At 39.8% G+C, this 19,668-nt stretch overlaps 14 protein-coding genes across 14 annotated transcripts; 8 read left to right on the top strand and 6 right to left on the bottom strand.

The window, feature by feature from the left end:
* Positions 1 to 190: 190 nt before the first annotated feature.
* On the bottom strand, positions 191 to 1,831 carry M896_050740 (chromosome segregation protein; the record flags this gene model as incomplete). The annotated part of the gene is made up of 1 exon (XM_014708223.1): positions 191 to 1,831. One exon carries the CDS (start codon positions 1,829 to 1,831, stop codon positions 191 to 193), a length of 1,641 nt encoding a protein of 546 aa, XP_014563709.1.
* A 214-nt stretch (positions 1,832 to 2,045) lies between these two features.
* M896_050730 (uncharacterized protein) lies at positions 2,046 to 2,494 on the top strand (the record flags this gene model as incomplete). Its single annotated transcript, XM_014708222.1, has 3 exons — positions 2,046 to 2,078; positions 2,108 to 2,264; positions 2,289 to 2,494. 3 exons carry the CDS (start codon positions 2,046 to 2,048, stop codon positions 2,492 to 2,494), a joined length of 396 nt encoding a protein of 131 aa, XP_014563708.1.
* Positions 2,495 to 2,542: 48 nt separating this feature from the next.
* M896_050720 (putative methyltransferase) lies at positions 2,543 to 3,175 on the bottom strand (the record flags this gene model as incomplete). The annotated part of the gene is made up of 1 exon (XM_014708221.1): positions 2,543 to 3,175. One exon carries the CDS (start codon positions 3,173 to 3,175, stop codon positions 2,543 to 2,545), a length of 633 nt encoding a protein of 210 aa, XP_014563707.1.
* A 160-nt stretch (positions 3,176 to 3,335) lies between these two features.
* Positions 3,336 to 4,001, bottom strand: M896_050710 (uncharacterized protein; the record flags this gene model as incomplete). The annotated part of the gene is made up of 1 exon (XM_014708220.1): positions 3,336 to 4,001. One exon carries the CDS (start codon positions 3,999 to 4,001, stop codon positions 3,336 to 3,338), a length of 666 nt encoding a protein of 221 aa, XP_014563706.1.
* A 71-nt stretch (positions 4,002 to 4,072) lies between these two features.
* On the top strand, positions 4,073 to 5,134 carry M896_050700 (small subunit of replication factor C; the record flags this gene model as incomplete). Its single annotated transcript, XM_014708219.1, has 1 exon — positions 4,073 to 5,134. One exon carries the CDS (start codon positions 4,073 to 4,075, stop codon positions 5,132 to 5,134), a length of 1,062 nt encoding a protein of 353 aa, XP_014563705.1.
* Positions 5,135 to 5,205: 71 nt separating this feature from the next.
* Positions 5,206 to 5,871, bottom strand: M896_050690 (uncharacterized protein; the record flags this gene model as incomplete). The annotated part of the gene is made up of 1 exon (XM_014708218.1): positions 5,206 to 5,871. The coding sequence occupies one exon, from the start codon at positions 5,869 to 5,871 to the stop codon at positions 5,206 to 5,208; it is 666 nt and encodes a 221-aa protein (XP_014563704.1).
* Positions 5,872 to 6,068: 197 nt separating this feature from the next.
* Positions 6,069 to 8,699, top strand: M896_050680 (subunit of transcription initiation factor TFIID; the record flags this gene model as incomplete). The annotated part of the gene is made up of 1 exon (XM_014708217.1): positions 6,069 to 8,699. One exon carries the CDS (start codon positions 6,069 to 6,071, stop codon positions 8,697 to 8,699), a length of 2,631 nt encoding a protein of 876 aa, XP_014563703.1.
* A 115-nt stretch (positions 8,700 to 8,814) lies between these two features.
* On the top strand, positions 8,815 to 10,380 carry M896_050670 (uncharacterized protein; the record flags this gene model as incomplete). The annotated part of the gene is made up of 1 exon (XM_014708216.1): positions 8,815 to 10,380. The coding sequence occupies one exon, from the start codon at positions 8,815 to 8,817 to the stop codon at positions 10,378 to 10,380; it is 1,566 nt and encodes a 521-aa protein (XP_014563702.1).
* A 97-nt stretch (positions 10,381 to 10,477) lies between these two features.
* Positions 10,478 to 11,554, top strand: M896_050660 (methionine aminopeptidase 2; the record flags this gene model as incomplete). The annotated part of the gene is made up of 1 exon (XM_014708215.1): positions 10,478 to 11,554. One exon carries the CDS (start codon positions 10,478 to 10,480, stop codon positions 11,552 to 11,554), a length of 1,077 nt encoding a protein of 358 aa, XP_014563701.1.
* A 354-nt stretch (positions 11,555 to 11,908) lies between these two features.
* M896_050650 (uncharacterized protein) lies at positions 11,909 to 12,397 on the bottom strand (the record flags this gene model as incomplete). The annotated part of the gene is made up of 1 exon (XM_014708214.1): positions 11,909 to 12,397. The coding sequence occupies one exon, from the start codon at positions 12,395 to 12,397 to the stop codon at positions 11,909 to 11,911; it is 489 nt and encodes a 162-aa protein (XP_014563700.1).
* Positions 12,398 to 12,487: 90 nt separating this feature from the next.
* On the bottom strand, positions 12,488 to 13,291 carry M896_050640 (uncharacterized protein; the record flags this gene model as incomplete). The annotated part of the gene is made up of 1 exon (XM_014708213.1): positions 12,488 to 13,291. One exon carries the CDS (start codon positions 13,289 to 13,291, stop codon positions 12,488 to 12,490), a length of 804 nt encoding a protein of 267 aa, XP_014563699.1.
* A 74-nt stretch (positions 13,292 to 13,365) lies between these two features.
* On the top strand, positions 13,366 to 16,269 carry M896_050630 (MutS-like mismatch repair ATPase; the record flags this gene model as incomplete). Its single annotated transcript, XM_014708212.1, has 1 exon — positions 13,366 to 16,269. The coding sequence occupies one exon, from the start codon at positions 13,366 to 13,368 to the stop codon at positions 16,267 to 16,269; it is 2,904 nt and encodes a 967-aa protein (XP_014563698.1).
* Positions 16,270 to 16,336: 67 nt separating this feature from the next.
* On the top strand, positions 16,337 to 17,980 carry M896_050620 (subunit of translation initiation factor 2B; the record flags this gene model as incomplete). The annotated part of the gene is made up of 1 exon (XM_014708211.1): positions 16,337 to 17,980. One exon carries the CDS (start codon positions 16,337 to 16,339, stop codon positions 17,978 to 17,980), a length of 1,644 nt encoding a protein of 547 aa, XP_014563697.1.
* Positions 17,981 to 18,221: 241 nt separating this feature from the next.
* On the top strand, positions 18,222 to 19,622 carry M896_050610 (ATP-dependent RNA helicase; the record flags this gene model as incomplete). The annotated part of the gene is made up of 1 exon (XM_014708210.1): positions 18,222 to 19,622. The coding sequence occupies one exon, from the start codon at positions 18,222 to 18,224 to the stop codon at positions 19,620 to 19,622; it is 1,401 nt and encodes a 466-aa protein (XP_014563696.1).
* Between the last annotated feature and the right edge of the window lie 46 nt (positions 19,623 to 19,668).

Here is a 19,668-nt window from a genome sequence, read left to right as displayed (position 1 = left end):
CCCATCAGTTACTTCATTTATCAATTACTTTTTATTCATCATAAACTCATCAATTACATTATTCATCCACTCAGCATAAAATCCATTATTTATCAATTAATTTTTATTCATAAGCAATCACCTTTTTATCCACAATCAGTTATTCATTTACTCCCATATGAATGTCAATGCCAATCACACTCTATACAAATCATCCTTCCACTAATCCTCTAAGCTCTTCAACCTGCGATTGTATCAGCACATACACATCACTCATCGTGTTGTAGAAATTAAATATCATCTTGCTAATCTCCTCACGTTCATAATTCACATTGTTAAACGTCCTATCAAGCTGAATCCTTGCCTTCTGCAGCTTCTGCTCACTCATAAGTAACGACGTGCTCGATTCAAGATTCAGCTTCAGAAGCTCATTCTCCAGCATCTCCATCTCCGTCTTGCTTCTTCTCTGTCCACTCTCTGATATCTCCTTCTTCTCAAGATAAAGCTTCCCTGCCGTCACAAGCTTATCATTGCAATACTTAAACCTATTGCCAAGCTCATTCATCATCCCCTCCTTCTCATTATTAGTCTCCTCAAGAACATTCTTGCTCATCTCAATGCTCACCATGGCCTCTTCCTTCTGTGCCATCTCATCCTCCAATTGTACAATCACTCTCGATATGCCTTCCTCATACACCTCTCCATTCGCCTCATTAACAATCTTACCCATCTTTCCTTGCTCAGTCTTTCCTTCCTTTGCATACCTCAATGAAATATCATCCCTAAGCCCCTTCAAATCAAAGCATAACTTCTCAACATCCTCAATCATCTCATGCAACTCTCGCTCCTGCATCCCAACATACTTCATCAATCCCTCCTTCTCAGGCTTCATCCTCTCCAACTCTTTGAACAGTTCAATCTTCTCCACATTCATCTCCTTAACATCCTCAGGATTGATCCTTTGTCTAGTAATCTGCCCCCTTAGTTCTTCCTCGTCTCTACGTAGACACTCAATCTCCTCTTCAACCTTGCATATCTCATCACATATCTTCTCAAGCATCATTGCATACTTCCTCTTCTTTCCTTCTAACTGCTTTTCAGATGCTATTAACATATTCAGATCATCCGCAAGCTCTTTCTTCTTTCCTTCTAACTGCTCACGCGATTCAAGAGCACTTCCCATCCCTGCTATTTTTGTCTCTATCATCCTCAACTCCTCTTTTCGCTTATCTATCCCACTAAACATTTCTGTATATATCTCCATAACCTTCCTTTCAAACTCTTCTTCATCTCCCTCATTCTCACCTCCCTCCATAAACCGCAGATATCCTTCACACACATACTCAAAAAAACATCCGTCAACTCCGCTTTCTCCTTCCTCATTCTCCATACTTCCCATCTTCACAAGCTCAACCAGCCAATAACACATGCTCAGAATTACTGGCCATGTGTGCGGAGTAATTGCCGCAAGCTGACTCTTCGTTATCTCTCCACAATACGGATACCTCAGACTCTTCATCACATTCACTACATCATCCTCAAACCTCGTCGAAAACACAATATCATCAATAAACCCATATAAAAACTTGAAAATGCTCTGGAAGTCCTTAGATGATGGATTGTGAAGCACCTTATGCGAAATAACCCCCTCATATCCATTCTCAACAAGAAAATCATGAACTCCATCAACACACTGCTGTACATATCCCTTCTCCCTGACAACCCTCGCATCCCTTCGGCGTACCTCTTCTGCACCAAGCGAGTGTCTTGGAAACGGTGTAGCCTTCATCCCTGAAACTGGCGTCTTAACAGGATTTCTAGAATTAGGCGTCATTGTAAATCTCCTCATCATGGGCTTCTCCTCCAAATATTTTTGTATCTGCATATATTCAGCTAAGCCACTTCCTTCAATCAAGCAATAATCTAAAACAAAATCTCATCATATCCAGTTTATTCCAATATTCATCACTTCATAATTCTCCACTAGGCATCCTTTTATCCTAGCATACTGCACATTACTTTCTACAATCCTATACAACATCTTTGCAATCTAGACCCATCAAACAATGCAGGTCACAACAACAGATAAACTCGAAATCGTAAGTGCATTCTCTAACTCTAATTCAAGCTTACAAGTGCAATCACTCTCATACTCATGACAGCCATGCTTTCAAAGTACTTCTTTGCAAGTCAGGTAATCACAGGCATCACAATCTACTCTCTGCTTGTATCTCTTGTAAAGCCAGTCATCAAGAAGGACAAGCTCCATCTCAGAGCAATCAATGGTAAGTGCCATTCACTAACTTAAGTTGCGCATGTCATTGCAAAAATACTCACTCTAGTTGCATTCTTCATAGTTATCGACAATGTCTTCGTAATGAAAACTGGCAATAAAAACTGCAGCTCGTGTACACAAATGTCTGCGCTGGATATCGCATACTCAATCGTATTCTTGATATATTACTCAGCATACTCATTTGCATTCATATTCTTTTCATACATATCTGAAAAATAGCATAAATAAATATCGCATTGCACTGGTATTCATTTAGGTTCCAAACAATCATCTCTTCTTGTACATGCATGGTATAAGCAATATCGGCTTCTTTCTTCTATTATTCAGCAGTTCCCTCTTTTTTAATACGTACAGTACAAACTGTTTGCTAGTTACATCAACATACTCAACATCAAAACCAAATGATTCAAACCTCTTACCCAACATATTCACGCTTTCTATCCTGCTCCTTACCTCTGCAACATACCAGTATCCCTCCTTTTTCAGAATCCTGTTCACCTCCCTCGTTGCACTTGTAATATTGCTCATCATCATGCTCAAGCAGCACACTGCTACATCCATGGATTCATCATCAAGCGGAATCTTCTTAGACATGTCGCAATGCACCACATCGCTTGTAACTGGATGTATATCAAGTGAAACCACATTCTTGAACTCCTTTGCAATTCTTGCCTCTCCACATCCTATATCTGCAATCGCTAGCTCAGAATTCATTTTCTTAATCCTTTGTATAATCACATCTAGTGGATTCACAGGCCATTTAGTCACTTGAGATCCATACAGCTCATGATATAGCTGCAGGTTTCCCTTTCCGAGACCTTTTCCACGGTACATTTTCTCATTTAGTAGTCTGAATTTTCCTCCATCCAACTTCCTGTTCAGCTTCTCGCTTAGACTCATGCAGGGTGTCCAAAAATACACGTTCTCAACACATATCCATATGTGCAGCAATAACTATATACCAACCACCACATACAATTCATTACTTTCATGCATCTAACTAGATTTTATAGATGCATAATAATACTTTTACATGTTTCATACTGTTATATTTCAGCGCTCATACACTCCCAAAATATTCTATCCGCTCAATTCCATATTCTCTACAATCGACATCCTCAGCCGGATCAAATAATGCTTCGTAGCCTTCAAAGTCACTTTCAAGAGCATCAATATCTGCAAATAATGACAATAATTGCTCACGCCTATCAATAACATCTATTATCCTTTCTTCTATACACCTGCTCCGCTTCTTATTGGTAGCCAGGTTTTCCATCTCCTCATCAATCGATCTGAGTATTTCCCAGTAACCAAAGTATTTGAGCCTGTCCTTCAGTTTCTTCTCAAGAACCGCCTTCCTGTTGTTATTAACAATCACTTGCTTCTTGTAAAGCATCTCAATACAACGGATGTTATCAGAAAATACATCGGAAGGTGTATCATCGCATAAATAACTGCATAAATCGTTACTATTATTAAAAACTTGATTCATGCACAGCGTATCATTAATCACAGTCTTTGAAACTACAGCTTCAAATGCTTGTGCATCCATTTCCACGAAGTATTCTTGAATAATGTCCAGAAATACCTGGTGATCAATCTGGTTGTTTACCTGTTGATTTGCACATTCATTATTGATACCTTGCTTTTCTATATAATCACAATCTTCAGCATAAACTTCTTGAGATTGTGTGCCTGTAGTTCTATGCTGTGGCTCTGAGCCCATGAAACTGCAGATTTTTGCAATTCAGAAAACACAATGCGTGTAATACAATCTGCACTACATTATAGACCCTGATGATATGGATTGAAAGATACAGACCAACTAGATTCGAGGACATGGATGGGCGAAAACAGATAGTGAATGCATTGAAGGGCTACACAATCGAAAACATGCCACATATTATAATGCACGGACAATCTGGAAGTGGTAAAAAGACAGCTCTGATGTGCCTGATCAGTCATCTGTATGGAGAAGCTCCAGAAATGAGGCCTAGAACGATCGAGGTTACAAGCGGCTCAAAAAAACTGGAAGTTGCATACACAGACTCAGATGGATACATGGAGATATGTCCTGCGAAGTACGGTCATCACGACAAGGCAATTATTCAGGGCGTGATAAAAGAGATGGGACAGACGAAACCAATACTCTCAATGTTTGGAGGAGCAACTAAAAAGACAGCAATCAAGCTTGTTGCAATAATGTCAGCAGAGCAACTGTCTGTGGAAGCACAGGCCGCATTGCGAAGAACCATAGAAATGTACAGTGGATGCCTTAGGATTGTACTTGTGTGTGAGGAACTGTCAAGACTAATTGAACCAATAAGAAGCAGGTGTTTTTTTTTAAGAATTCCAGGATTTTCGAATACTGAAATGGTGGATGTAATGAATAAAGTACTTGAGAAGGAGAACTACAGTGTACCTGTACAGACATTGACTGAGATATCTGAAGAGTGTGTAGGAAATATGCGCAGAGCACTGTGTGTACTTGAGCTTTTTTGCTTCAACATGGCTGATGGAGATGGTAAGAGAGTAAAGACACAAGATAAATGCATGAAGCTTGAGTGGGAACTGATTATATCGTCGATTACATTGATTATAAAATCAAAGCAAACATCAGACGGGTTTATTGAGATCCGAAAGTTGTTGTACACTCTGTTGAACAGCTGTATTTCATCAAGAACAATTCTTCTTGAGCTGTTTAGGCAGCTTTCTACTGGAGTGGATTCCAAAATGCTTCTGCTGCTCTGTAGAAGTGCATTGATGTATGAGGAGAGGATGAAAAAGGGTACAAAGGGAATCTACCACTTGGAGGGATTTGTTGCATCTTCAATGTGTGTGTTTGCAGGAGGTGCATAGCGTAATATATAAGCTCTGCTCTTAAACGGTAAGGATACATTAAATGCGTATATAAATACATTCAAATACATTTAATCTTCGTTTTCAGTTGTTGTATAGCTTGATTCATACTCTTCATCATGGCTACTTTGCGGATGTGTGCATACGACAGGTGGCCTGCAAAGCTTAACGTATTCAATTGCATCAGAAAGTGCATCTTCCATTATTGGCAGTGGAAATACCGATGACTGCACAGTTTCAGGCGCAATTGAATTCCTAAGTGCATAATAGACTTTTTCTCTTAATCTTTCTTGACTCCTTAACAATTTCAACCGATTTATGCGGATCATGATGTCGAGAACCTTCTGATCATCAATGTTGCTTTTTAATAAGGACTCTACACTTGCTCTAGCATTCATTTCTGCACCCATGCTAAGGCCTGCAGCATCACTGATGCTTCCATTTACATGCATACCCATCTCTGCATTGTTGCGAAGCGTCTGCAATCCTTCGTTCAACAGATACAAGATATGCAGTTCAATCAGTGTGTTTGTTTTTGTCACTTGCTCTGTCCTGAGCACATGGTTGTTGATTCCTATCGAGATGTATTTTGGTTGCATCTGCAGCATTATATCCATGTCTGCCTTGATCTTTGGATCGATCACGGGGGCATCCCCATAGCTCTGCATGTATGCAAATGGGTTTTCATTATTGAGGTACTCTTGTGGTATTTCGCTTTGGCTTCTGGGAGCGTTCATTGGGGGGCTGTGTATTTTGAAAAATCATGGTAATGATAGCAAATCTGGAAATGGGCAGGCGACATACCCCAAACATCTTACGCATGGATGATGAGTTTGATGAACATGTAGCGAATGCAAAAATGGATTTTGAAGCAATTAGAATAGGCAGGAATGCAGAGGGTGATCAAGGGTATGATGTAAGCAGGAATGTGCCGATGCAAGGCCGTGAAGGGACAGATAATACATACCATAGTAGTGAGGATACGCATAAGAGTTCTCAGGCACATGATGGTGTGGATGATATAAGCGATTTGAGGTTTCTTGAGCTATTGGTTGAGGAAAAGCCGTATGAGTACAAGCTGAGGAAGTACAAAGGAAGGAAAGTTCCTAACGAATCGATGGAATATGAGGTGGATGATCAAGCAAAGTTCAAGAACAGCACAGCATATGCACGAGATGATAGTACGACATTGCAGGCGCTTTCAGGGTCTCTGCGTAGCAGTGGATTAAGGCAGTATTTCAAACGAAGGCAGCTTGAAAGTGATTTGATGAAGAGCAAGGCATTAAGCGATGTTTCAAGCCAGGCTAAGGATGTTAAGCATCCTTTTGATCTTGTGGAGTGGGAGAAGGATGTGATATATGAAGAGGCAGAAGTGAATGTAAATGCAAACAGGAGTACTATAATCACTGAGCTTGTTGATAGCATTCTTGAGGATGAGTGGGAAAAGTATGTTGCTGTTGATGATGAGGATTTGAAGAAGCACAGGGGCTTTCTTACATTGTATCTGGATGACCCGAATTTGATATTTGAGAAAGTTGATGACAAGAAGCAGGTGAAGCAGAAGAAGAAGCAGAAGGAAATATTTTCTGTTGACAAGCCATTGAAAAGCAAATACAATATATCGCATGATAAGTATTATGGGCAGGAGTCAAGGACTAAGAACAGTCTTGGTACATTTGGTGTTCAACACTCACTTCCAGCGCTTAGGCTTGAGCCAATATTCTATAAAACAAATCATACGAAGGATGAGCTCAGGAATTTCCACAGACCAAGGTTTGGATTACATGGGAGTAACATAGAGTTCAAGGCGATCGGGAACACAAAGGTTAAGGCACAGAGCATTATCAAGAAGGCTGGTGAGATTACATTGAAAGACTCAAGTCCGTTTTCTCTATTTGAGTATAGTGAGGAAGAGCCGTTTTTTGTTGTGAATCCGGGGATGGCGAGTTTGCTGAACATTTACTACAGGAAGAGCAGTGCTCGTGACGAGTATGCGCCTGACCAATCGCAGTACACGGTGCTTGATATGGAGGATCCTTCACCGTTTTTTGGGTTTGGTGACGTTGCACCTGGGACATCAATGCTTGCATTAACGAACAATTTATTTATTGCGCCGGTTTTCAAGCATAATTTGCCTGATTATTTATGCATTGTTGAGGAGGAGGAAGGAATAAGTGTGTGTATGTTTAGAGAAATTGAGAATCTTTACTGTGTTGGACAGCAGTTTCCGTTAGAAGATGTGTATGCACCACACTCAAGACGACTGAATATTTTCTGCAAGAACAGACTGAAGGTTGCGGCGTTCCGATTGTTTAATGGAAAGGATGGAGGAAGCAGGGAGTTGAAGATATCTCAGCTTGATGAGATGTTTCCGTACTTTAGCGAAGGAAGCAAAAGAAAGTGGTTAAAGGAGTATGCAGACTGTGCAAAGAAAGGCAGGGATAATGTATGGGTGTTGAGGCCAAGCTCTGCATTACTTGGAGAGGAGGATCTGCGCAAGCTTGTTACACCTGAGAATATATGTCAGTACGAAAGTATGCTTGCTGGAGAGCGGAGGCTTCAGGATTCTGGACATAAGATAATTGTTGAGAGCGATGATTCTGAGAATGAAGAGGAGGTTGTTCCGCCTTCGTGGTGTTTGAGTAGGAATTTTGTAAATGCATGCAATGGACGAGGGCTTCTTGAGCTGAATGGACCTGGGGATCCTACTGGAATTGGCGAGGGGATAAGCTTCCGCAAAATCCGGTTGAAGAGGGGCAATGAGGTTGAGAATAGAAAGATAATTAACGAGCACCAGATGCGGTATAAGGAGGAGATTGAGAAGATATGGAGCAAGCAGCAAGCGTCACTTGGATCTACCGAAGACATACAACTTGATGAGATGCACTTTGCAAGGAAGTATCAGCAGGAACGCAGGAACGACACATTGAGTGAGACAACAATGCAGTCTGAGGATGTGTGTCTGACTATCCGTAGGATATATGAAGATGGACAGGTTGAAGAAGAGAAGGTCTACGATAGCCGAGTGATTAAAGCATATTTAAAGGCACGAAAGAGAAAGAACCTTGATGAGAAGAAGGGAGTTTTGAAGTGTGGTAATTGTGGGCAGGTTGGGCACATGAAGACAAACAAGACATGTCCTAATTTCACATCTGCAGCTAAGATGACTAAGAAGAAGATCGAGGCTGAGAAGAGGAAGGCAAGAGTGTATTTACAAGAGGTGATGCTTGGGTTGTTGACAAAGTTTTTCCAACTGCCGTATTCGGTTGCTTTCCACAAGCCAGTATCCACAAAGAAGTTTCCTGACTATCTTCTGATTGTGTCCGAGCCGATTGACCTGACAACGATTAAGACAAAAGCCAGACACAACAAGTATAAGAAGTTTGAAGAGTTTCTGCAGGATCTTGAACTGATGAGCATGAACTGCTGCAAGTACAACGGCAAAGGTCATTCATTAACGAAGATTGCAGAAGAAATACTTGAGGAGAGTCGTAAGGAGTATGAAGTGCGGAAGGGTGAAATAATGGAGGCAGAGAGTGTGATTGAGAGTTTGTTTGGGGAGTAATTATATGATCAATAAAGATGTGTGATTGAGATGATATTTTGTGTTTTAATGCAGATGTTAATTGATACATGAAATGAATAAATGCAATATATGAATGAATAAATGCAATATATGAATGAATAAAAAGTATATATATGAGCGATTTAGTAAGCGCATGAATTTGCTGTATCGATGTGGAGCACTGCTGATGATTGCGAATTCGGCAATGAGTAGTACGGGCTCGCATCCAAGAATCATCGGATGGGATGTACAACATAAGTGTACTGAGTTTGAGGATATGACTGCCAATTTTAATAAAGCGATACAAAAGCTGAATGCACATGCTGAACATGTGAAGAGTGGAGGAGTCGAGAATATTGGAGAGTGTCTTGAAGAGATCAAGTCATATGATGGAGATCCAAAGAAGTATGAAGCAAAGGTGATGGGGAATGAGGTAAAGTTAATAACTGTGCATGATGACAGGTATACCACGAGCTGTGATTATAAGAATAGGCTACATGTGTGTGTAATGATGGATATTGGAGACCTGAATGTAGGATATTCGTTACCTTATGAATGCATGGGAAACACAGCTATGAAAAAAATCCGTCTTATTTACAATGATAAGAGAACAAAGTTCCGAGATATTCCCTACTCAGTGTTTAAAAACTACTGGTGCGAATTCAACAGTGGATATGGCGTGTTGAGGTTTGATAGTATTGTAAATACGGATGAACTGTTTGAAAATATGAGTGTTTTGCTGTCTGTCTTTAATGATAATATTGACAAATTGAATGTGGAGAATCCAGAAACACAGAGCCTGAGCAGTGTGTTGAAAAGATGGAATGAAGAATATCATTGTTATTATGAGCCTAATCCCGAGGAAGTTGATTTTGTGTGGAGCAAATTAGTGTCTATGTCTGACATAACGATAGTTGCGATTGGAAACATTACCGAGGAAGTCAAGAATACTTTGAATGGAATGGCATTGGCAATAAGATCAAGCAAATATAACAGAGATGAAGAAGAGGCTGAGTTATTGAAACCAAATGTATGCACGCATCCGTATAACATATATACTGATGAATACGTTCCTGGCTTGCCGTTTATCCATATTAGCCAAGGTTTTTACTCGGATCAACGTTATGTTATATACAAGGGATCTGGGGAAGGGAATGTTGAGAAGATCTTGCCAATTGTGCTTGAATTCTTTCAATCGTTTATGAAATCCAAAATCAATGAAGATGAATGTTCTTGTTGGCTTGAGAAGATAGGAGGTTTGAATGTTCATTTTTTCCCTATCAGTCGAGAAGATCCTGATAGTGCAAGGATAATTGTGTCCCAGTGCAATAATAATTGGATGAGCTACAACGATCAATATTGGGGATTACAGAGAGAAGAATTCAAAAAGGCTTTTGAAGCATTGATGAATCATATTGATTTCATATGTGCAATGGAGCCAGCAGATCGTAAGAAGTACTTTGTTGAATCTTGTGATTTAAGGCTATCTGCATCAGATCGTCATAACGAGTCTAGTCATTATGAAGGCTTTCAGAAGATGAAACAACTGGTTCTTGGATCATTTAACTACCCATCAAAGGACTATCTAAGGCATGGGGTTGATGACCTAACTGATGAGGAGATCATGGATGTCATGCAAAAGCTGAGGAAGCCTGAATCATGGTCCTTAAAAGGTGCGTGATATTGATATGAATAATTAAATCAATTATTTAAGTGTTTTATGCTAATAGATCATGATTTTGAATGATTTGGTTTGAATTATGATGGTGATACCCCATATGGGATTTGTTTTACTGAATCAAGTGGGGGAGCAGCCGATTGAGTTTCTTCCGAAGAGCGGAATATACACAAAGGGAAATCTTTATGACTGCAAGAACGTGGAGATAAGCAATGAGATTGAGTGTGAAGTACTGCAGGATGCACGCAGAGCGGCTGAGGCCCATAGAAGGGTTCGATATAAGCTTCAGCAGAGCCTTAGGCCAGGAATGAAATTTCTTGAGATTGCAGAGTGTGTTGAGGAGTCAACTAGAATTCTTTTGAAGGGTGAGAAGAACGAAGGGATAGGATTTCCTGTAGGAATGTCTATGAATTCGTGTGCTGCACACTACACTGTGAATCCTGGAGAAGCAGATATATTCCTAGGTGAGAATGATGTGCTGAAGATTGACTTTGGAACACACTCCAACGGAAGAATCATGGACTCTGCATTTACAGTTGCATTCAATCATGAGTATGAGCCACTACTTAAAGCAGCAAAGGAGGGCACAGAGACCGGAATCAGGTCTTTAGGAATTGATGTGAGAGTGTGTGACATAGGTAGAGACATTTGTGAAGTAATGTCAAGTTATGAAATGATCGTTGATGGAAAGACAGTGCCAATAAAGCCGATTTCTGACTTGAATGGACACTCAATATGCCAGTTCAAGATCCATGGAGGAATATCAATCCCTGCAGTTAACAACAAGGACACAACAAGGATTGTTGGAGACATGTTCTATGCAATAGAGACATTTTCAACAACAGGAAGAGGTACAATAGATGACAAACCACCATGCTCCCACTACATTTTGAATGCCAATAAGTCCAGGAAGTTATACAACAAGGATCTGATAACGATCTACGAGTTCGTCAAGAAATCATTTGGAACACTGCCATTCAGTCCAAGGCACCTGGAGCATTACAACCTGATAACTGGCGATGTACTTAAGAATGTAAATCTGCTGACAATGATGGGACTGCTGATTCCATATCCACCACTGAATGACATCCAAGGCTGTAAGGTTGCTCAGTTTGAACACACCGTATACCTGAGTGAAATGGGAAAGGAGGTTCTCACTAGAGGAGACGACTACTAAAATAGCCAATACTATATTAAATTGATGGGCTCGTCTTTATTTCAAACTACAACAGACTTTCAAAGATTGTGCTCAAGCACATACAAATACAACATTTCATAAATAAATGCCTCAGTCATGCATATTTTCTCATCTGGACATTGTAGAGGGTGGGTTTTACTCCCTGCTGACAAGCCTCAACTGATGCATTTCATCACTGGCTGTCCACTGTATCACATTATCTGTTACAACAGCAGACCAGGGGTTCACCGAGCACCATTAAATACATTTCGACACATTATTTGTTGTAAATAATAACATTTATACTCCACATGCAGAACATGATTAACATTTAGCTGTGCCATAAGTCCTCAACTACCGTTCAAATAACTCATTTGAATGTACTGATGATATTACTTTACTCTTTACATACCTGAACATCACTTTGTAGCTGACCATCATTTCCCAACGCACTCCAAGCCGTGGCACAAGCTTACTTTGATGCACCTTGTAATGATTCGAAACAATCACTGTGGCATCATTCACATAAATAAGCTCCCACAAAATATTGTATATTTTTTGTGCATCAGGTACTTGCTTGTCTGCAATAAAAGTCATCGAATCAATAAACAGCACAAATCCCTGCCTAGATCTCAACGAAAGTAAAGTCTTGACAAGCTTTCTGTAGCTCAACACATAAATAGCATCTGTAACAAACCTCAGGTTCCCAACAGTGTCCACAAACACTGCATCTGTAACCTGTCTTCCTATTTCTGCCATAATTCTGTGTACCATCATGTTTGGCAGTACACACAACTCTATGATCGAATTTCTCCTTAGTTCATGCCCATCCACTATTATCATGCACAGCCTTACACAAAATCAAAATCTTTATCACTGCATTCTCTAATACATCCATTGCTAGAAGCACAACCAATTACACAATTTTCAAAACTAACAACAAAGTCCATCAAAAAAGCACAACGAAAACTCAAGAGACTTTCCAAGCTTCATCAGAAAAGCAATCTCTCTGCGAATGCATCCATTAACATACACAGAAAGATCGCTTCTCACCGTAACATCATTTCCTTTGCATAATCCTTTCCAATATACATCTGTGCTTGAAATACATTCAAATGTCTTTCTGCATAATGCTTCAGAGTTGATATGCACAGCAAGATTCAGATTCATTACCACATCCACGCAATTTCCATTATCACACTTAACAGCCATCAATGCAACATCATTTTCATTTGAATGTTCAGGAATTGCAATTATTGTTCCTCCTGCATATAAGTGCCGCTCAAGTCTATGTCTATATATGTTGTATACTGCTGCTCCACTCAATTGCACAATCTTGCTGAACGGAACGTTTGCACAATACTTACCATCATAGACACATCTGCATGTGTCTGTGCATTTACCATCCAGTAATTCATCATAACCCGTCTCCATCTTTGCAAACATTTTGAGATAATAGTAGAAGTTTACAAGATTCTTGTTCGCAAGAAACTTACCCAAATAGAACTCAACATACCGGAAGCATTCAGAAAACCTTTCTTCAACAAACGTGAGCTTCACTGCAGATTCTGAAACATCTATGATGAACGAAGGGCTTGCAAGCGTGTATACACGTTGCTCTGTGCCCTCAAAGAAGTACTGCAATCCAAGTAATGTGCACATCAGATTGAATACCTTATCCATATTGCTGTTTTTATGCTCAAGAATCTTCAAAAGTATTTTCTCGCTGATTGGCATAGGGCACACCGTGCAAGGCTATTACATCACTGAAGATGCACCTAAGAATAAAAATTGTACAATGCAAGGATGCAATGAAGGGGAAAAAGACACTACTGGAATACTTCGACATGTGCAATGAGATATCTATAGATCTGAATATTGGCACGAAAGACGCAAATCAGCATGAGGAAGGCAGTTGCACAGATACCAATCTTGAAAATCTTGAGCATAATGTGAAGAGAGCTTGCAAAAACACTAATGATTTCAAAATAAACGACAGTATGATTAAAGATACAAAATCAAATAAAATTCATGCAAGCATGAATAATGAATATGCTCATGAAGACGGTATACTTGAAAGTATATTTGTAAATGCAGATAATACAAGCATCAAGAATAAAGTGAATGCTGAGATTATGGGAAGATATAGATTTCTTGTTGATGTTAGAGATAAGGATGGAAAGAAAAAAGGAGAACAGGGATATGATGGATCAACACTTTTGATACCTGAGGATGAATATACAAAGCTTAGTCCATTTGAGAAGCAATTCTGGAGTATAAAGAAGGACCACTTTGATACCGTAGTGTTTTTCAAGAAAGGCAAGTTCTACGAGTTGTATGAGGATGATGCTCTTATTGGAGCAAGGCTGTTTGATCTGAAGGTGACTGGCAGGGTCAATATGAGGATGTCTGGATTTCCTGAGGGAAGTCTCGACTACTGGACAAAGAAGTTTTTAGAGAATGGATACAAAATAGCAAGAGTTGAGCAGAGCGAAAACATGATCGGAAAGCAGATCAGGGAGAGAAGTGAGAAAGAAGAAAAAAGAGCAAGCATAACGAAAGAAAAGATTATTCATAGGGAGTTGAAGGAGGTTATTACACAGGGAACAATATACAGTGCGGATCACATGAGATCTGTAATGCCGATGTATTTGATGAGTGTTGCAGAGGATAATACCTGTTATGCTAAGAGCTGTGAAGGAAGAGTTCATCTATCTGTGATGCTGTACGATGCAAGTGTTGGAGATGTGTATTTGTCGTCATTTTGCGATGATGAAGATCGAAATATGCTGAAGACGATACTGGCACAGTATGATGTGCGTGAGATGATATCGAGGTATGAAATTGATGGGATTCCCAGAATTGTACCTGATTGCACAGTAGTAGTATTTGAACGCAAGCATGTATTTGAGAATGAGCGAGAGTATGTGTGCTTTATGTATATGCAGAATTACATGGTGAGACTTAAAAGGCCTAGTGCGTTAGATGATGCCCGGATTCAGCGACTTGGAGAAAGCAGCGGAAGGATGGTGATAGATGGAAATGTGCTAAGGAGCATGGAAGTATTTAAGAATAGCTATGACGGTGGTGTAGAGAAGACCTTGTTTAATGCAGTAAATTTCTGTGTTACTGCGTTTGGACAGAGATTGTTGCGAAGGTGGATTTTGCAGCCTCTGATGAATGAGGCAGAGATAATGGAAAGACAGACAATGTGCAGAATAATGAAGAAGATAAATGTTGAGGATTTGAGGAAATGCATGAAAAAGATTGGAGATGGAGAAAGGTTGGTTACGAGACTCTACAATGGAAGTCCAAGAGTCAATGATCTGAACAAGTTTCTTATTTGTGTTGACAGTAGTAAAGAGTTTTTATCTATGCTACTAATGAATATTGAGAATATGGTTAGTTATATAGATGATTTAGAATGCATAATGATTCAACGTATAAAGAATTCATGCATAGAGTATGTGAATAATATTGATGAAGTGCTTGAAATGCACAAAAGAAAGTATGAAGTGAGTGATACGGATATAGATGTTGGGAAAGAGGAGGATGAGGAACTGTGTATGCTTGTTAAAGAAAAGAATGCAATTGAGAATGAATTGAACGAGTATTTAGAGAGGCAAAGAACATTGATGAGAAACAAAGATATCATATTCAGAGATATAGGCAAGGATGTTTTTCAGATTGAAGTGCCTAAGGAAGTGACAGTTCCTGTTGGTTATGTGATTTTTTCATCAACGAAGAATGTCAATAGATACTACACTGATGATGTTCGAAGATTAATCAGCAGATATAATGAATGTGAAGAGCGAATATTCCAGTCGCGAGGGATGCTGTTAAAGAGAGCAATAGATGTTCTTATTCCGCATGTTTTTGTGCTTAGACAGATTTTTTCTTATATTGCACAGATTGACTGCTATGTTTCGTTTGCGATGTTTTCGTTAGCAATGAAAGGAAGTGTGCCTGTTGTTTCTGAGATACTGAGTGTGAGTGGGATGTGGAACCCTGTGTATGAGGGACATGTAAAGAATGACTATAGAGCGGAAAAAAAGGTTCTTATGCTTACAGGTGCGAACATGGGAGGGAAGTCGACGTTTTTACGGACTGTTTGCATGAATGTTATTCTTGGTCAGGTTGGAATGGATGTATGTTGTGAAAGGATGGAGACCCCGCTGTTTGACAGGATATTTACGAGAATAGGTGCTTCAGACAATCTTGTGAAAGGTGAGTCTACCTTTATGGTTGAGCTGAGTGAGGCTGCAAGTGTCTTGAAACACTCAACAAACAGATCATTTGTGATAATGGATGAGCTTGGAAGAGGGACGTCTACAAAGGACGGAGAATGTATTGCAGTTGCTGTTATTGAGTTTTTGAAGCAACGAGGATGTCATGTGATGTTTTCAACGCATTACCATAGGATGGCTCGAAGAATGGAAGGAGTTATGAATGGATACATGAGCTCGGTTGTACGAGACAAAGATGTGATATTTCTGTATAAGCTTGTGCCAGGAGTATCTGGGGACTCACACGGATTGAATGTTGCAAGGATGGCAGGTGTTCCTGAGGATGTAGTTGCTAGGGCTGAAGAAATCAGAAATGCAATAGAGAGGAGATGGCATGATGAGAGAGAAGGTGGATTGAGAATGAATGTAAGAGTTGGCATGGCAACAAAGGGCATGAGTCTGGAAGATAGTGACGCAAGCCAATCATAATGAGCATGAATGCAACCTATTGGATGAGTTAAGGATAAACAAAGCAACTGAGCAAACCCTTGAGTCCATGGAGGCAGTGAATATCAAGAAATTTATCAGGGAGAATAGAGAGATAGTGCTGCTGATATATGATTTCTATGAAACACGGCACATTCCAATGAAGATGACTGATTTGAAGAAGAATCTGTCACTTTTTCCGGTGGCAAATGTGCCGTTACTTGAGTATATCTTGTCGAGTCTGTGTGATCAGCAGTTTTTTAATGTGATTCTTGCAGGAAGCGGTTGTAAAGAAGTGATTTCACATGCAATAAAGATAGATGTGTCTGGAAGGATGAATATTGCAACGCTTGATTGCGAAGGCAAGTCCCTTGGAGATCTGATGAGGTATATTGATGATAATGGACTTGATTTTGATGATTTACTGGTTATCTATGCAAACCACTATACAAACTATCCTTTGAAAAACATTTTAGAGAGGCACAGGAAGGGAAAGGACGTTATCATGACATTGTTTCTACATCCAAGCGAGAGTAACAGCAATGTGTCTCATCTATATGGATTGGATTGGAATGAGGTTGTGTTTTACAGCAAGTGTGTGAATGAAGTGTATGATGAGAAGAAAGTGGTAGAGGCAGTGTTAGAGAATGGAACGATTGAGTTTACTGCAGGTCTGTCGTCTCCAACTATTGCTGTTGTGTCGTCGAAGATATTTCCGTTATTTACTGAGAATTTTGACTTTGGAACCTTAGGTGATTTAGTGAAAGGAGTTCTTGCGTTTAATGCATATAATTTCAAGGTGATGTGCTGTATTCAAGGACAAGCAGATGGGATAGAGGAAGGTATTTCTGGAATGGATATTGAGAGGAAGAGTGGGTTTTACAGCAAAGAGATAGTGACGCTGTATGATTACTTCAAGTTCAATGAGGATGTGAGAGAGGGTAAGGCAGTTGATTTACGGAAATTCAGATGGAGAGGTACAGACAGATTCCAGAGTTTTGTGCAGATACAAAGTAATTTTTTTGATGATGAGCCGAATGAGCCTGATGCTGAGCTGTATGAGCCGATTTCCAACACAGTAGTTGGATGTGACCTGAAGTTTGTTATGAATCGTTTTATTCGGGATTCTGTTGTTGGACATGGATGCTTTATTGGTGGGAATGTGGACAGATGTATTGTATGGGATGATGTATGTGTTGAGGATGATTTTATGGATCACATTATGTTTTCTGAGGGACAGATGTTTCATTGCAGTCATCTTGAGGAGGATGAAGAAGAGGAAGAATACTGCAACAAGGAAAGGACGTCTTTTTTTGATGATGTGCTGGTGTACATGATGGATGTTGCACAGAGAGATTATGTTGAGGAGATTGACATTGAGGATGTTGTTAAGCAGATAACGCTACTAAGGATTATGTGGAATGCATCAGAAGTTGACTTGATTGAGGCGTTTTCGATATTTTTGGTGGAGATTGTTGAAGAGGAAGATGTGGACGGGAGTACTATCAAGGGATCGATGTTTTTCCCGGTGATTGAAGAGCACATGTATGAGATAGAGAGGCAGGAGATGCTGATGAGCCTAGTTTTGCAAGGATTGAGTGAGTATTCAAAGATTGTACGAAGGAATGTTGTGAACAGGTATGGATACTTACTGTTTGATGATGGAATAATATCTTGCTCAGTGATGAAGAAGTATAATGCGCTTGTAAAGTGATAATGGCAGCTTAATTAAAATATTAGATGGTGATGTTGTAAGTATGTAGATGCTTAGGTAAGTGTATGATGATGAGTTAATAGATGGGTGTAGGTGAATGTTTATGATGGTAAGTGAATGAATGGATAATAGTAAAAAATAACATTAATATGCAAATGTTAACATAAAATTCACGTTCACATCCATGCTATATACTGCTTCAATGTAATGATTAAATTCAAAATAACGATTGTTCCTTGTTATGGATGGAACAATGCACAGTCTCAATATGAATGTCAAATTGAAAGAGGATGTCAAGGAGTGTGGATTTGATGTGATGACGGAAGTGCAAAGAGCATGTATTCCAGAGATGCTGAAGGGCAAGGATGTCATAGTGCAGGCACCAACTGGAACAGGAAAAACAATGGCTTTCCTTACTCCAATCCTTGACTACGTGTACACAAGCGTCACTGACAATGCAGAAGTGGTTGCAGTTGTGATTGTACCCACAAGAGAGTTGTCTCTACAAATCAAGGCGGTTGCAGACATGTTCAAGTGCAGCTGTGAATGCTTCATTGGTGGGATTGATATAGAGGATGATTATGCAAAGATGCAGAAATGCATTCATATTGCAGTGGGAACTCCAGGGAGGCTTTTTGAAATCATAATCAAGTATCCAAAGCAGTTTGCCAAGGTTAGATACATTATTTTGGATGAGGCAGATAAACTTCTTGGATATGGATTTGAGGAGAAGCTAATGCAGATAATGAAAATGCTCCCAAGAAGTAGAACAGCTGGATTGTTTTCAGCAACGATAAATGAGTCAGTGGATAAGCTCTCTCTTGTTCTGCTCAGGAATCCAGTAAAAATCAAGGTTGGAAGTGGAGCAATGCCTGTTTGTCTTGAATACGTTGTAATAAAGCCAGTGGATAAGATATTGGCACTGATGGAGATTGCTACAAAGCGACGATGCATTGTATTTTTTGCAACTTGCAGCCAGGTTGACTTTTTTTCGAGCCTGTTTGTAGAGTTTGGAGTAGCGCATGTAAGCAAGATCCATGGAAAGATGGCTCAGGAAGAAAGGAGTAAGGTTTATGAGCAGTTTGTTGCTTGCGAAGGCATGCTTTTTTGCACAGATGTTGCCGCAAGGGGCATTGACTTCAAGGAGGTGGAGCTAGTGGTGCATTTTGATGTTCCAAAGGATTACAACAACATAGTGCACCGCAGTGGCAGGACAGCAAGGAACGGGAGCAAGGGCGAGTCTGTTCTGTTTGTCATGCCGAATGAAAAGGCATATATTGAGTTTCTGAAGCTCAAGGGGATTTGTGTGGCAGAATGCAGTAAAGCAATTGATCCGTCTGTGATCTATGAAGACATTAAGGCAAAGATTACATCAGAGCTACTTGATGCTGGTGTGAAAGCATTCGTATCTTACATTCGATCGTACAAAGAGCATATTGTTTCGTATATTCTTGATTATAAGGGATTGGATTACAACTCTCTTGTGGATCTTTTCTTCCTTGAGAAGGTTCCTGGGATGGCTGAGCTGAAGTATGTGAAATTTGATAAGTTTGAAAAACCAGATAAAAAAGCACTCAAAGACAGCAGGGACGTAAAAAAGACCAAACTGAACAGAAAACGTAGCAGAAAACAAAATAAATAATATCCTGATTTATTCGAAATGTGTTCAAGGCGCTCAAATCGCTGTG

The sequence above is a fragment of the Ordospora colligata genome (genome assembly GCF_000803265.1).
Source record: "Ordospora colligata OC4 chromosome Unknown contig_05, whole genome shotgun sequence".
In the NCBI taxonomy this organism is placed as follows: domain Eukaryota; kingdom Fungi; phylum Microsporidia; family Ordosporidae; genus Ordospora; species Ordospora colligata.
Note: the sequence above shows the minus strand (reverse complement) of the source record. Positions and strands in the feature narration are given on the sequence as shown.